The 15,158-nt window shown below is 34.3% G+C and overlaps 1 protein-coding gene across 1 annotated transcript in view; it reads left to right on the top strand.

The window, feature by feature from the left end:
- The window catches only part of nectin3a (nectin cell adhesion molecule 3a), a 44,827-nt gene extending 31,702 nt beyond the window's left edge, over nucleotides 1-13,125 (top strand). Inside the window, exons 3-6 of the mRNA XM_051129070.1 lie at nucleotides 1,431-1,730; nucleotides 4,458-4,575; nucleotides 4,782-4,933; nucleotides 9,060-13,125. Of these exons, the coding sequence (XP_050985027.1) occupies nucleotides 1,431-1,730; nucleotides 4,458-4,575; nucleotides 4,782-4,933; nucleotides 9,060-9,697 (1,208 nt within the window). The 3' untranslated portion in view covers nucleotides 9,698-13,125. The remainder of the gene's footprint in view (nucleotides 1-1,430; nucleotides 1,731-4,457; nucleotides 4,576-4,781; nucleotides 4,934-9,059) is intronic.
- Nucleotides 13,126-15,158: the final 2,033 nt, after the last annotated feature.

Raw genomic sequence — 15,158 nt, 5'->3', positions numbered from 1 at the left:
TTTGTTTTGTCAAGATGCACACCAGTAATGTTAGTTTCTAAGATACGTTTATAAAAATTACTTAAATGTCCTAATTGAACTATATGGCCTAATCCTGGCTTACTTGCTTAGTCTGAGCCCTGTGTGTGAAACCAGGCCTATATCACACAATTCTGAGAAAAAAGTCAGAAATGCGAGTTTATATCTTGCTATTCTGACTTTATAATTCACAGTTTGTATCAGGCAGTTCTGGGGAAAAATCTGAACAGTTGCGAGAAAAGAGTCAGAATTGTGAGATTAAAGTTGCAAATATCTTTTTTTACTCTTTATTCAGTGGCAGAAACGGGCTTCCATACTAAAGACTGGAGAATGGCTGCTGAAAATTTAGCTTTGCCATCACAGGAATAAATTATATTTTTAAATATATTACAAAAGAAAACAGTTACTTTAAAGTGTTATAGTATTTAACAATATTACTGTATTTACCATACATTTAAGCAAAAAAACGCAGTCTTGTTGAGCATAAGAGATCTCTTTCAAAAATATTTTGTTAAAAATGTACAGGCTCCAAACATTTAAACGGCAACAAATGTGAACGTATTTGCAAGGACCTACCAATACATTATGATGTCAATAATGGCTTGTGATTAAATACAACTGTAGCTTTGTTTAATACATAGTTATTCAAATCTGTGATAAATTGTGATATTTTACTCATTTGTCAATTAAAGAACAATTGTATTAAAAAAAGTTGTCATGGTAATGTTAATGGTGATGCACAGTTCTTCTAATTTCATGCAATAATAAAATATTATATCATTTTAATGTATTTATTAATGTGCCATTGTAGAGTTTTATATGCATGCCTATGTAATGTAGTATAAGGATATATGGACACATTTATAAGGTCATGTGAATATACTCACAAAACTGGATTTGAACAGAAGATTGAAATTGGACACTGGCTTGTAGTGTGAATGTAACCTTTGAGGTGAGTGGTCTCCTAATGTTATTATAGAAAAAAACAATAGCAGAAATTGAATCAGCTGTTTTAATTCAAGCAGTGTGGGGTTTTGTTGCTCAGGGCAGCTGAACATTTCACAGTGATTGATTCGGCTGTAATACACAATGTGTCTTTCCTTTTGTTCTCTTTAAATCCATGTGGACTCCCTCAATAATATTAAGACACTAATATGCCACTTTTTGTAGAGACAGAAGCCACTCAGATGCACTCAGAGATGTTGTTGTACTCCTACCTCGGCACTCAGTAATTTCACATCATCCATTTTTAATGTGAATTTGTAGGGTTGGTGTAATAAATCAATTCTGAGTGTACTAAGGCCTGTTTTCGTCCTTTACATGGTTTCTTGTATACCATCCTGTAGGTTCCAGTTTATTGTTTATGAACATGCAGTTTTTTGCTTCATCTCTTTCTCATTTTCTCCCTTCAGTGGAGCCAAAGGTCTATGTGTCTCCTGGCCCCTCATCTCTGTTGGATGGTCATGGCGAAACTCTGGTGGCGACATGTACAGCTGAAAGGGGTCGTCCAGCAGCAAAAGTCTTCTGGGAATCAGACCTCCTGGGCCGGACGGTGAACAGCACACATCTGGAGCCTGAAGGCACTACCACCACTTTAGTACAGTACTTCTGGGCCCCCACCCGGGATGCATTTGGCCGGTCCCTCAGCTGCATTGTTCGTCATCCGGCCCTATCCAAGGATTTCCGCATTCCCTATCGGCTCAATGTGTCTTGTGAGTGTGAATTGCTTTTATCAACACCCTCCCTGTTTTGTATCTCTATGAGTTTCCTGTATGTTGCAAGGAGCGCTGATCGCTCACAATTCACAAGATGTCAATTTAGGAGTAACGTTAACGTCTTAATCCTCAGTGTGCTTCTATTTGACATCTTGAACTGTTTGGCTGCTGTCTGTTTGAACGGAACGCTGCTTAATGGAGGCACTTTATGAAATATTGATCTGAGCACAGCAAGGGCAGCAACAGGAGCGGAAATACAAGTGGGGGAGTTCATACTGACAGAAGGAGGCTTTAGTGCTTAGTAAATCACACATTGCCTTCCAAAGTGTTTAAAAGCGAGAAAACTACTTTTGAGCTTTACAACCTCATACATGTATTAATACTAATGGTTTTATCATAGACAAAGCTAACCATGCAAGCACTGCAAGTTTATAGATAGATTCCAGGATTTCTCTCCATATAATGGACTTCAATGGGTTGAAGGTCCAAACTGCAGTTTCAGTGCAGCTTCAAAGGGCTCTACATGATCCCAGCCGAAGAATAAGGGTCTGATCTAGCAAAACGATCTGTCATTTTCTAAGAAAACTAAAAAGTTATATACTTTTTAACCACAAATGCTTGTCTTGCACTAGCTCTGTGATGTGTGTCTATGACGCTTTATGTAATGGTCACGTGTAGTTAATTCTTTGTCTTTGCTTAAAAAGGTAGGGTAGGGCAAAAAAATTCCAACTCGTACTTCAAAATCATCCAAAATCGTTGTTTTACCTTTTTTTGTAGGGCGTTTGACTAGTAAAGACTGGGTCGGTACTTCCGCCTACGTCATGCGTGACATTTCCAATGTGATTACATAATGCATGAAGTCGAGCTAGTCCAAGACGAGCATTTTAATTTTTTTTTTTTTAGAAAATGACCGATCGTTTCAATAGATAATACTTTTATTCATCAGCTGGGATTGTTTAGGGCCCATTGAAGCTGCATTAAAACTGTATTTAGGTGCATTTGCACCTTCAACCTGTTGATTTGCATTGAAGTCGACTATATGGAGAAAAATCCTGAAATGTTTTCCTTAAAAACCTTAATTTCTTTTCGACTGAAGAAAGAAAGACATGAGGAAATTTTAAATTCTGGAGTGAACTACTTATTTAATACAAGAAATGTTATATTTTATATTTATAATTTGTTGTATTCACAAATGCCCTTGGCAATACGTTCAACAGTTGAATTTAGAGTTTATTGTTCAGATTTGTTTATGCTTATTATATTATTTTAACTGTTTTAAGTAGCACGGGTATATTTGTAGCAATAGCCAACAACACATTGTATGGGTCAAAATTATCGATTTTTCTTTTATGCCAAAAATCATTAGGAAATTAAGTATTTTTTAAGTAAAACTTTTTTCTTAGAACGATTTTCTCAGTATTTTGATTTTTTTGCACTCTCAGGTTCCACATTTTCCAAATAGTTGTACCTCGGCCAAATATTGTCCTATCCTAACTAATGGAATCAATGGAAAACTTATTTATTTATCTTTCAGATCATTCAGATGAATTTTGCCTCTTATGACTGGTTTTGTGGTCCAGGGTCACATGGTGTCACACAAGTGTCACATGACCCTAAAATTTTGTAATATTTGTGCTAAAAAAAAGAAAGAACAAAATGATAGTTGGCCAAGATCATTTTAAAATCTTAACTTCTCTCTTAGTCTTATGCTGCTTAAATTCATTTAAAGTTTTAATAATGTAAAATAGATTTTTTTTTTACTAAACGAGACCAAAATCTCAGATTTACACACAGATTTGTGTTTGCATTGTTCAATAAGAAAGTAAAACACTGGCCATGTTGGTGAGAATTTGATCATGTTGTTGTTGTATAGACTGCTGGGGTTGAATCTCAAGGCTCTCTGTTTCACTCCTGAATCTTCTCTCCATATCACACTTCAGTTTATTTTCTCAGCCACAGCAATGCCTCAGTATCCTGAGGTTTCTGTGTAATTGAGTTAGCCAATCACATCTCCCCTTGCTGTTTCTGGGACTCACATCCAAAGCGTGAGAATGGTTTCATGCTCAATTTTAATGTCTTATTAGAATAATATGAGAGTTTAATTGCTTAGAAAAGAAATGTTACAGAGGACTACATTAAGTGAATTTCCGAAGTAGCATTTGTGAGGATTAAAGGGATAATTCACCCCAAAACAAATCAATTCTGCCATCATTTGTGACCCTGGACCACAAAACCAGTCATAAGGGTTTGAAAATGTAATAAATAAGCTTTGCGTTGATGTATGGTTTGTTAGGACAGGACAGTTTTTAGCTGAGATACAACTATTTGAAATCTGGAATGTGAGGGTGCAAACGAATCAAAATATTGAGAAAATAGCCTTTAAAGTTGTCCAAATGAAATTCTTAGCAATGCATAATATTAATCAAATGAAGTTTTGATGTATTTCTGATAGGAAATGTACAAAATATCTTCATGGAACATGATCTTTACTTAATATTCTAATGATTTTTGGCATAAAAGAAAAGACTTCAAACTGAACCACCACTGAAATGTTTAGAGTTCAACAACAAATTGGAGTAGAAAATGTCATTATATAATTAAGAAGTTGATATAAACATCAAGATCTTGTCAAACAAAATGGAACTGTGATTGTGTGAAATATGTTTTTATAGCAAGGTGATCATATATATATATCATGTAACAATGCTTTAAATTATGTTACAGTTGCTCCAAATGTTATGGTGACGGCCCAGCAGGACGTGTGGTATGTGGGACAAAAAAATGTAAAGCTGGACTGTAGTGCCAGTGCCAACCCACCTGCTGTTTCGTACTTCTGGAGAAGGTCTGTATACTCATCTACACTAAAGTTTGCTACTTCTAATCATATTGTGCATGTCAATTAAATGATAAAATCCAGCCATGGTAAAATCTCTGTAACAAACTTGCCAGCTTCAATGTTGTACACGAGAATTCAAGGTTGCCTCAGGATGGCAAAACTTGTTGTCAACAAGCTCTAAACTGATAATCGTGTCTTTTGTCACTCCCCAGACTGGACACTACAATGCCTGCAGGTGTGGACAGATCTAATGGCAGCCTAGTGTTTACTCGTCCTTTAGAGCCGAGCGACTCTGGACAATACAGGTGTGAAGTTGAGAACAATGTTGGGCTCGGCTTTAAGGATGTACACTTCATGGTACAAGGTGAGAAGTTTCTCGTAACCTTTCAGGTCTACAGATACCAGTGATGATGTTTTCTCCATGGGGGGGCTGAAGTTTGAGGGAGGATCACAGGGTGATAAATTATGTCCTGACATTCTCTCTACACTCTTCAAACAGACACCATTCATACTTATCCACACAGTCATTTACTCAAGTGAGGCAAATGTTGGTGACTCTGTGAAGCTAGATAAAAATTACAAGGTTCAAACACATTGTTTTTTTTTGCCATGGAACCTCATAACAGACTCATCTGGAACACTACATAGACAGCAAACTCTCTATAGTTCTCCATAGTGCACCAGAGAATTGCTTAACTGATACTGAGTTTGCAGCTGTTAACTTATTGCCGAGTTAACACACAATTATCCATATTTTCAGAGTCCTAAAAACAAGTGTAAAAACAAGGTTTCATGGGTTTTTCGAATATGTTTTTGGTTAAATGTCTAAAATAAGGTCTGTGGTTAACATAAGATGTTTACACATATCTTTCTGCAACATAAGATACATCAATAACACCCTACTTGTGTTTTTTACTTCTGTGGCTTAATATAACGTAAATGTCTTTTACTGAAATATGTAGTAGAAAACCCATGAAAGAATTACGTTATTTAAAAAATCCACATAATTTTATACATATTTTGGACTATGGCACCATTATTTCAATGATGTGAAATGGTTGCACTACTGCCGCTATCTGTTACTATTTTACCACAACACAACTTGGAAATTAAAATACTGATACCACAGGATGGCATCTAGCATTTCTTGTCTCTGCCATTTGTAAGCTCTTTCAGTAGCTGTGCTCTACTAAAAGCCTCAAAGGCATCAGGGCTAAAATGGAGAGAACAAAGATGTGGGTCTTTAGTAAGTTTTATCAGTCCACAGGCATCTTTCCATTCTTTTCGCCTCCTCTTATTGCTAGGAAAGCAGTGAAGACTTACATCGCTTCTCTTGTTGCCCTTCGACTGAAAAATAAAACTAAAAGCCCCATAATGTGGCATTGTATCAGTATATTTATTTTTTCTGAGTTGCTTATTCCGAGTTCAGAGTGTTTCAGTAAAAATAGCAACAGGTAGTGCCAGTAGCTTACTGAGTTCATTTTACATCATCAAAATATTTGGCGCCCCCAACATAGTCCACAATATTTCTAAAACAATGTGGATTTTTTAAATAACGTAAATCTTTCATGGGTTTTCTACTACATATTTCAGTAAGAGACATCTTCTACGTTTTGCGAATACTAGGGGTTCCCTTTACAGGCACTTGCAAACAAGTGGTTAAATGGGACTACAGAGGTTTTCTAGGACATTAATTGTCATCATACCAAACAGGAAGACTCTATTTATTAGTAAACTTTTACAGCCTCACACATTTGTGAATTATTCTAACTCAAACGTTCCAACTTGTAGATTCTGAAGCATAATTTTGGTTATGTTGAAGTCATGTTTTTACTTCTATATTTAGGCTTGAAAATTCATTCAAAAGTTGTGTTCATCTGTGGAGTTTATCCTGATGAACAAAACATAAGAATCATAAACTTTTATTGAACACAGAGACTTTTTTCTGGAATTATCCGAAGGATAATTGTTGAGGAAACAATGGTGATGCAAACTTCTATTTTCTCATAGATTTAGATTTATTTTTTTCAGTGCAGTGCTTGTGCAGTGCATTCTGGCAAATTTTAGAACAGCCTGGAGAAATCTGACGAAACTCACAGGATGTTTTCTTGTGTTTGACATTTGAGTTGTATCAAGTCTGTATTTCCTGTTACTAAATATGTGAATTCCTGAATCTCTTGTTGAAAATGGCAATAACAGAAGCTCTTTCTGAAAGCTTGCTGAACGTGCCAAGCGTTCTACACTTGGCCTGTGAGGTTTCTGCAATGACGTAAATAAAGTTGGACCAAACTCGCAGCAGTTTCAATTCACTCAGCTCTTTGCCACTGTGCTTTTTACCACATATTTGGCTCATCCTCAGGTTGCAAAACATGAGGAACCTTTATCATGTAGCTCTGTGGTCAAATCATAATCCAAATATTGTGGCAGCCTTTGGACTTCAGTAGTGCACAAACATGGATGACGGAAGGATAGAGAAAAACTAAACGAAATAGGAAAAAAATCAGGAACTAAGCTCCTGTTCTTTGGAGAAGTTTAGAGTGACTTTCTTCAAATGAAAGTTGTCCCCAGTTGACGTCCTATACAGGAAATGGGTACACCAAATAGTTCTTTTATACCAGCCAAAAGTGCAATACTTTTAACATCCTTTCTCTTTGTAATATCCCAGAAAAGATTGGAGTGCCAGTCTTGAAGACTTGTTCATTCTTACTGTGTCTTCACAGGCCTACAAATTCAAATAATTGTGCCCTTTGGTGCCTGAACCTGCTGTTACATCAGCAGGATTGTGTTTTTCCTCTTAGTCATTGCAAGTTCTGTCCTTTTATCTTGAGTAATAACCTTTAAGTAACCACCTGCCTGTAAACATTATTTTCCCTTGGACCTCACAGCATCTGCTGACTGTTTTTTTTTCTCCTCAGGTTATTTAGGGACAGATTTATTGGTACAATATTGGATATTTAACTGTTGATGTACATTTTCCCTATTTTTACATTTAGATTTCGTCATGTAACATTTAAAGTGCTTTTACACTGTCAAATTTAATCTTTAGCAAATCTGAAAATGAATGTCTTTCTTTCATACTGTATATATTTTTCGTACTGTTATATTGTTTTGATTATTGCACAGTTCTTCTATATAAAGTTGAATATATTATATCCAACTTTATCAGCATACATAGACTCATGTAAAACACTGTAAAAAAAAAAAATTACTACATGACAAATCTCAGCTGCCTTATGTTTTGTCACAAACTGTAACTGTATTATCAATCAACTCTTTATATAAAATTGTATATATAAGTTTATATATCATTATTTTCTGTAAAGCTGTTTTGAAATTATGTGTTGTGAAAAGCAGTATTCAAATAAATTAAATGTGATTTTTTTTTTTTTTTTAATAAAACAGTACACATTTTAATATGAGTATTATTATTATTATTATTATTATTTTTGGGGTTTATGTTTATTAAAATAATTTATGTTTATGTATATTAAAAAAAAATAATTGCCAATGGTGTTTGAGAATTAAACTTAAACAACTAAATATGAATAAAACATATCTTAATGATAATAACATCATTAAGATATGTTTTATTCATATTTAGTTGTCATTATATATTTTCAGTTGTAATTGTAATCATTTTAATAATAATTTTAATATTTATAATTGTAGTAATTTTGTCATTGTCAAAGCTTTTAATGTACTTTTTTTATTTCATTTCATTTCAAGTTTCTATTTTTTATTTTAAGTTTGTTTTATTTCAAAAATAGTTCAATTAAAATAGTGTAATGACTCTTCTTAAAGGGATAGTTCACCCAAAAATGAAAATTACCCCATGATTTACTCACCCTCAAGCCTTCCCATGTGTATATGACATTCTGTTTCAGACGAATACAGTCAGAGTTATATTAATAAATGTCCTGGCTCTTCCAAGCCTTATGATGGCAGTGATTGGGTGTTGAGATTTTGAAGCCCAAAAAAGTGCATCCATCCATCATAAAAAAGTGCTCCAAACGGCTCTGAGGGGTTAATAAAATGCATTCATGTTTAAAAAATAAAAAATAAATAGATATTTAAAACTTTATTAACTCCCAGAGCTATGTGGAGTACTTTTTATGATAGGTGGATGCACTTTATCAAAATCTCGACCCCCATTCACTGCCATTATAAAACTTGGAAGAGCCAGGACATTTTTTAATATAACTTAGATTGTATTCGTCTGAAAGAAGAAAGTCATACACACTTCGGATGCCTTGAGGATGAGTAAATCATGAGGTAATTTTCATTTGGGTGAACTATCCCTTTAAGTTAATGTTTTACACTCATTTTACGTCACACCTGAATTTATTGTGTTTTAATAGTTTCAGTAATCAGCGATTTAGTAATCAATACAAACCAGAATGTTAATACTAATGCATTTTCTTCACAACTTGTCTTTAAATATCTATCAGTTTTCCTGTATTTTAATATTTACCTATATCTCGCCCTCTCAGAGCCGCCACCGACCACTGCAGCCCCAACCACCACCAACACCAAGTCCATCCTGCCTGACACCAGCTTAACCATCACAGCTCCCATCAACCAGCGTGCCCACTTCACCGCCCCAACTCAGGCCTCTCCGCCGGACAGCAGCCTGGGCACTATTGTGGGCGGTGCTGTCGGTGGGATCCTGATCCTGGTGTTGCTTATGGCTCTGGCAGGGGCTTTCTATATGCGCCAACGGCGAACATTCAGAGGAGACTACTACACCAAACAGTACATCGGCCCATCCGACATGCAGAAAGAGTCGCAACTAGACGTCCTTCAACCCCATGAGCTTCAAGATGTTTACGGAGACGACTCGGGCAACGGCAGCCAAGACTTGAAGCCCAAACCCGAAGGAGACATTATCTATCCCGATTATCCTAATGACCACAAAGACATGGATGGCTGGGAAGACAATCTCAGCCTTCAGAGAGAGAGCACGTATTACTCCGACCACCACAACCATCATAACGTGAACCCCAGTGGGCCACCGCTACACAACGGCTCCCCTTACCTGCAGGACGAGTGCTACGACAACGGCACAGACAGCGACTACGTGTCTCACGTGGATGGATCTGTGATTTCACGCAGGGAGTGGTATGTTTGAAAAGGCAGGGGAACTTTGACTGGACAGCTATAATTTAAAATCAGCAAGAAAGTGTTATTTAACTCAGCAGAGTGAGATAAAGTGTACGTTATAAATGTATTTTATGTATTCTTTACGGTTTACGATTGCATCCTCACGTTTTACACTTAGCAAACGGCTGTACTTTACTGCAGAGATGTTCTGGATGGTTTTCATTCGGTGGACTGCTGCGACTTCAGGACGTAAAGGGAGAGGTTTACATGGTTTATGATCATAGGGTGGATTTATACAAAGAAAACAAGTCTGCTAAAATTAAGCTACACTGTGCGTAACCATTCCAGTTACCACATTGCACATGACTGTTAGCTTTAAAACCAGGTGCAGCGTATTCTTGGTTCCTTCCTCTTCACTTTTTTTTTTTTTATTAAGTATATACATATGACTTCTCCAGTGTAGGAGCAAAACATCAATTTACTTTCACATGAAGAGTCACATAAACTGAGTTTGAAAGTCTTGCAAGCATTTTGATTGCAGGGATTTTGTTTTTTTCTTTTTTTAATCAGTATTTTGATCTTGTTTTTTAGGAAAAAATATAAATTTATTATAATATATATAGATTGCATTATAATAAATAATATAATTATCTTCAAGATATTTTCTGAGAAGCAAATTTTGCATTTAATTGCATAAAGTACTTTGGTGTTCCATGGAAGATTTTTTTTTTTTTGGTATTTATTATTATTATTATTATTATTATTATAAACATAAAAACAGTGCTTATTATTTTAAAAGAAAAAATGCCAGTGAGGTAAGAAAAATAAACAATTAAATATGTATTATGCTGTTTACTTCTCTAACTAAATTTATTTAATATATTTAATATATAAATATTATATATTATCAAGAAACTGTATCATCTTTTAATTTTTTATATATTCAAAATAATTTACATTTTCTTGAGAAGCAAAAATTGTGTGAGATTGCATAAAAAATATTCAAAAATGTACTTTTAGTAAATTTAAATTTAATTTTATTGTTTTTTTAGTAAGACAAGTTTTGTTTAAAACAATAACAAAATTGTCAGTGGAGTAAGAAAAATAAATTTACATGATAATTATTAATCATTAAATAATAATAATAATAATAATAATATCTATATAAATATTTCTTGAACAAATTGCATAAAATTGCATAAAGAATATTTAAAAAATTATGTTTGGTGTTCCTTGGAAGACAGGTTTTGTATTATTATTATTATTATTATTATTATTTTTATTTAAAAGTATTAAATACAATAAGCTGGGAAGTAAAATTAGCACAGTACATATTGAATTAAGTTTATTTTTCTTACGCCACTGACCATTTTTAACTTGTTTTTAATAAAAAGAACAATAAAATTAAATTTACTGAAAGTAGATTTTATTTATAATCTTATATATACGATCTCACACAATTTCTTGCTCCTCAAGAAAATATATAAAAAATATATTTTAAAAATATATATCACAATTTAAAATAAGATACATTTATTTAAGATGCACTGTGGTAATTAATGTATTTAATACATTTAAATAATTATTATTTTAAGTATTTTTTTTTTAGGTTTATGTTTAAAAACCAGCATTAAGTTGATTAAAAAATAAACATAATTCAAGTATATTATGCCATTTTTCCCTCTTGGCTAAACTGAATTAGTTTTAAATATGGGTAAATATTTTTTTCTGAAAAAAAGGACAAAAATACTGATTACCAATTTTTTTTTTTTTTTTTTTTTCTTGAAATACAGCTTGTTTCATTTTTTTTCTCAACACATGCAATTTTAACCCAGCTGGTCTATATTTTGATGTATGTCATCACACACCCCTCCCACAGCAGTGTCTTTTTCATTAATGCATAAGTTAGAGAGCAATAGAAGTAGTCCTGGAAGAACAGTTTTATGTGGTTGCACTGAGGAGCCTATTGCACTGTCATAGGCTGATGGGGGTTGACGCTTGCCACGACGGATCAAAAGGACCACGTTCGGCCCCTGAGGTTTTACCGAAGCCATGTGGCCTTTGCCAATTTAGTTCCCTCCTTTTAATTTTATGCTGATTTCTTTTTTTTTTCCTCTCCATCTCTCCACCCTTGCTACTCATACACTCCCGTCCCTGTGTCGAGAGCTTCGGATTTCCCAGAATAAACCGTCTGGCGCGCAGCAGACTTATGCCGCATGGGCTTCCTCTAGCATGCCTCACCTCAAAGATCGAATCTTGTAATTAATATTTTCTGCCCTCTTGCAAACAGACCTCGTTCCATTCCGTCTCCGAGTTGTGCCGAGCATCTGTTCGCAAGCACGCAAGGTTGTTTTTCTCCATAGGTCTCGATGGTCACGCGTTGCATGCCTGTTGAAAAAGATACGGCAGTTGCTAATGCTTGGATTCATTGTTCATAAATCAGCGGCAGTGTTGCTACAGCTGTGGTACAGTCTGTTTTGAGTTTTCAAGACAAAAATCTGTTTTTTTTTTACCTCAACAGATTGGACTGCTTAACTGATCTGCAGCTATTTGTATCGCTAATTATTAGAAAAAAGTCTTGAATCAAGTTAAAAAAGACCATATAATAAGAGTTTGCCTCATTGTAAAAGATTTTGGAGGACTAAACTCAATGTTTTATGTTCATTGTTGCATTAAAAATACAACATTTTCAATGCATAAATCAATATAAAATTGAGTTTTGACCTCCCAAATCTTTTACAGTGTATTTTCAGTATTTTAATTTTTTATTTCTTCTCATTTCACTCAGAAAGGTTCAAAAGACACAAAAAAACTTTCCTTTTTATTTATTATTATTATTATTATTACTTATTTTATTTTTTCGGACTCTTGCATGCATGGTCAATGTGACACAACTTCATAAAGTTGTACAAAATGGTTATAAAATACTACATGTCTTCTTTTTTTAATAAATATTTACAAGCATAGTGCCTTTGGCCATACATTAAAGCATCAGATATTTATTCTTTCACCATTCAGTGACACGCTTTTCTGTTCTGTATTTCCAAAGTGTTATTTGTGTTCCTGTTATTATTACTGTATTTCTGGATTTGCCTTTCTTTAACAAGACAACTCTTGTTGCAAGTTCAAAAGCGCCGGCAATGGTGCAAACTCACTGGAAATTTACAACGGTAGCACTTGCGAGTGTTACGGAGGCCAGTTGTGGTATATATTATTTTTTTGTACATATTCTGGCAGGAGATATTTGTCTATGGAATAAACATATTTTTATATGAGGCCAGAACATTGAGCAGAGGATGTTCACGCTTGGTTAACATGTGCTTTTTATCTTCTCATGTTCATTTTTTATATTTAGTTCTCAGGAGTTTGAAAGATTATTTTGTACATATTAGAGTTATACAAATGGTTGATGACTTGTAAATCATTTTGGAAATGAGGGACAGACGTTGCTTTGTTTTTGATGCCTTCTGTTTATAATAAAAAAGTTCGTTTTGAACATGTCAAAGTGTTTGTGATTTCGATGTGCCGTGTAACACTAATACTGCGATGCATGTGTTTACACTTTGATCCATTTGGTTGTTTTTGGATGAAATATTGTGGTTGTTTAAATGAACAGTTCAGCCAGTAATAAGTATTACTTTCATATGATTCCAAGCCATTTTAGCCATGTGGAACACATAAGAAAGTATTTAGCACAATGTGCAGGCTGCTCTTTTCCATACAATAACAGAGAATAAGGCTGTTAAAACTGCACTAAACTGTGTATATGGAATAAGCCCAAATTTAGTTCATTTTTCACACTCAAAGCTTGTTAAAGCTGCAGTCTGTAACTTGTTCTGGTACATCACAAATCTATTTTCCAAGCTGTGTTTTTGGCTAATCCTGAATCGCTACAGTACACCTATAATAAGTTTTTATATTCAGACTATTTTAAACTGGTTCTGGTAGGAATAGGACACCAGTACCTGCATAATTTTGACTGACAGGTTTATAAAATATTATTTACCTGTCATTTTTATTTTTCATATTTTAATTATAATAACACATTTAATAGCTTTTATTTTTGTTAACATTATAATTTTTAAACATGAACCTACAGGTCGACAAAAGCTTATGCATTTGTTTAGAACGGTAACAGATGACTTTTCATGTTCAACAAAACACCTGCTGAGGCCACTGAAAACAACAAAATATGCTAGGGATGGGTAAAAATTTGATTTCTGTTTTAATAGATTCACATTTTTATGAACCAATATCGATTCTTAAATCACAATCAATTTTTGGTCTCTGCTGTTTTCAGTTGACGAATAAACATACAGGCTAAGCTATATGCTTTGTTACTTTTAACGGTCTCAGATTTCAAATTCTGTCCATTTCATTACTGAATTCAAGCAATAAATGCCGTTTTGGCACTCTTTAATGTGGCGTGATACCTGTACCTTAAACTGGGTAGGTTCGCTTGTGCGTATTCAAATGCACAGCAAAACATCCGTGACAGTTTCATTTTTGTTCTGGATCCCGTGCTCTGCTGCGACACTGGAGCGCACTCGTAACTAACTGGACAGCGGTGGGAATTACAGTTAGAAGTTAGAATAGATCACCCACAGTGACAGACAGCCTTCTGATTTTTCCGTCACTGATAAAACATTTCGTAAATGACTGATAATTTTAGCTTAACGCGACTCAAACAGAGAGAAGTAGCTAAAATGTTCTTCCACAAGACGCGTGCGGTTCTGTTTATTTAGTTATGATACTGCACAAAACTTCTGTTCTTAACAAGTATTTAGTCTTATTTTCCAATTAAAATAACTAAAACTTCTTAACACAAGATAAACTTACTTGAGTAGCAACAAATCAAGACTTGTTTTTAGATAATGTGTCACTATTTTAAGTATAAACTAATTAAAACGAGAAAAAAAGTCACTGCAGTAAAACAAAATACACTTATAAAATGTTTTATTGTTCAACAAATTGAGCTGCTTCTCATCTTTATAATAATGCCCAGATAGCACACGTACGTCTGCAAGATGTCTGTTAAAGATCACTTGATCTGGAAAGCATCTGCTGTGTACAAACATCTGACAGACGTAAGACTGTAAGATGTCAGATTTATATACATTCTAAATCATAAACATCTTAAAGACATCTAATAGATGTCTATTTGACATCTGATAGGAAATGTCCTATAGACGTATTGCAGATGAGCAAACACTGTAAAAAAAAAAAAAAAAAAAAAAAAAGGCTTCCAAATGTAAATCCAGACATCAAATAGACGTCTCCATGATGTACGTGTGCTATCAGGGCACATACATCGAGACGTCTAATTGACATCTGCATTTACATCTGCAAGACATATTTTTTACATTGTTTGCTCATCTGCAATGCCTATGACTTCTCCTATCAGATGTCAAATAGACATCTATTAGATGTCTTTCAGATGTTTATAATTTAGAATGTATGTAAAGCTGACATCTTACAGACATCTGCAG

This window comes from Labeo rohita, chromosome 15 (assembly GCF_022985175.1).
Source record: "Labeo rohita strain BAU-BD-2019 chromosome 15, IGBB_LRoh.1.0, whole genome shotgun sequence".
Classification (NCBI taxonomy): Eukaryota; Metazoa; Chordata; class Actinopteri; order Cypriniformes; family Cyprinidae; genus Labeo; species Labeo rohita.
Note: the sequence above shows the minus strand (reverse complement) of the source record. Positions and strands in the feature narration are given on the sequence as shown.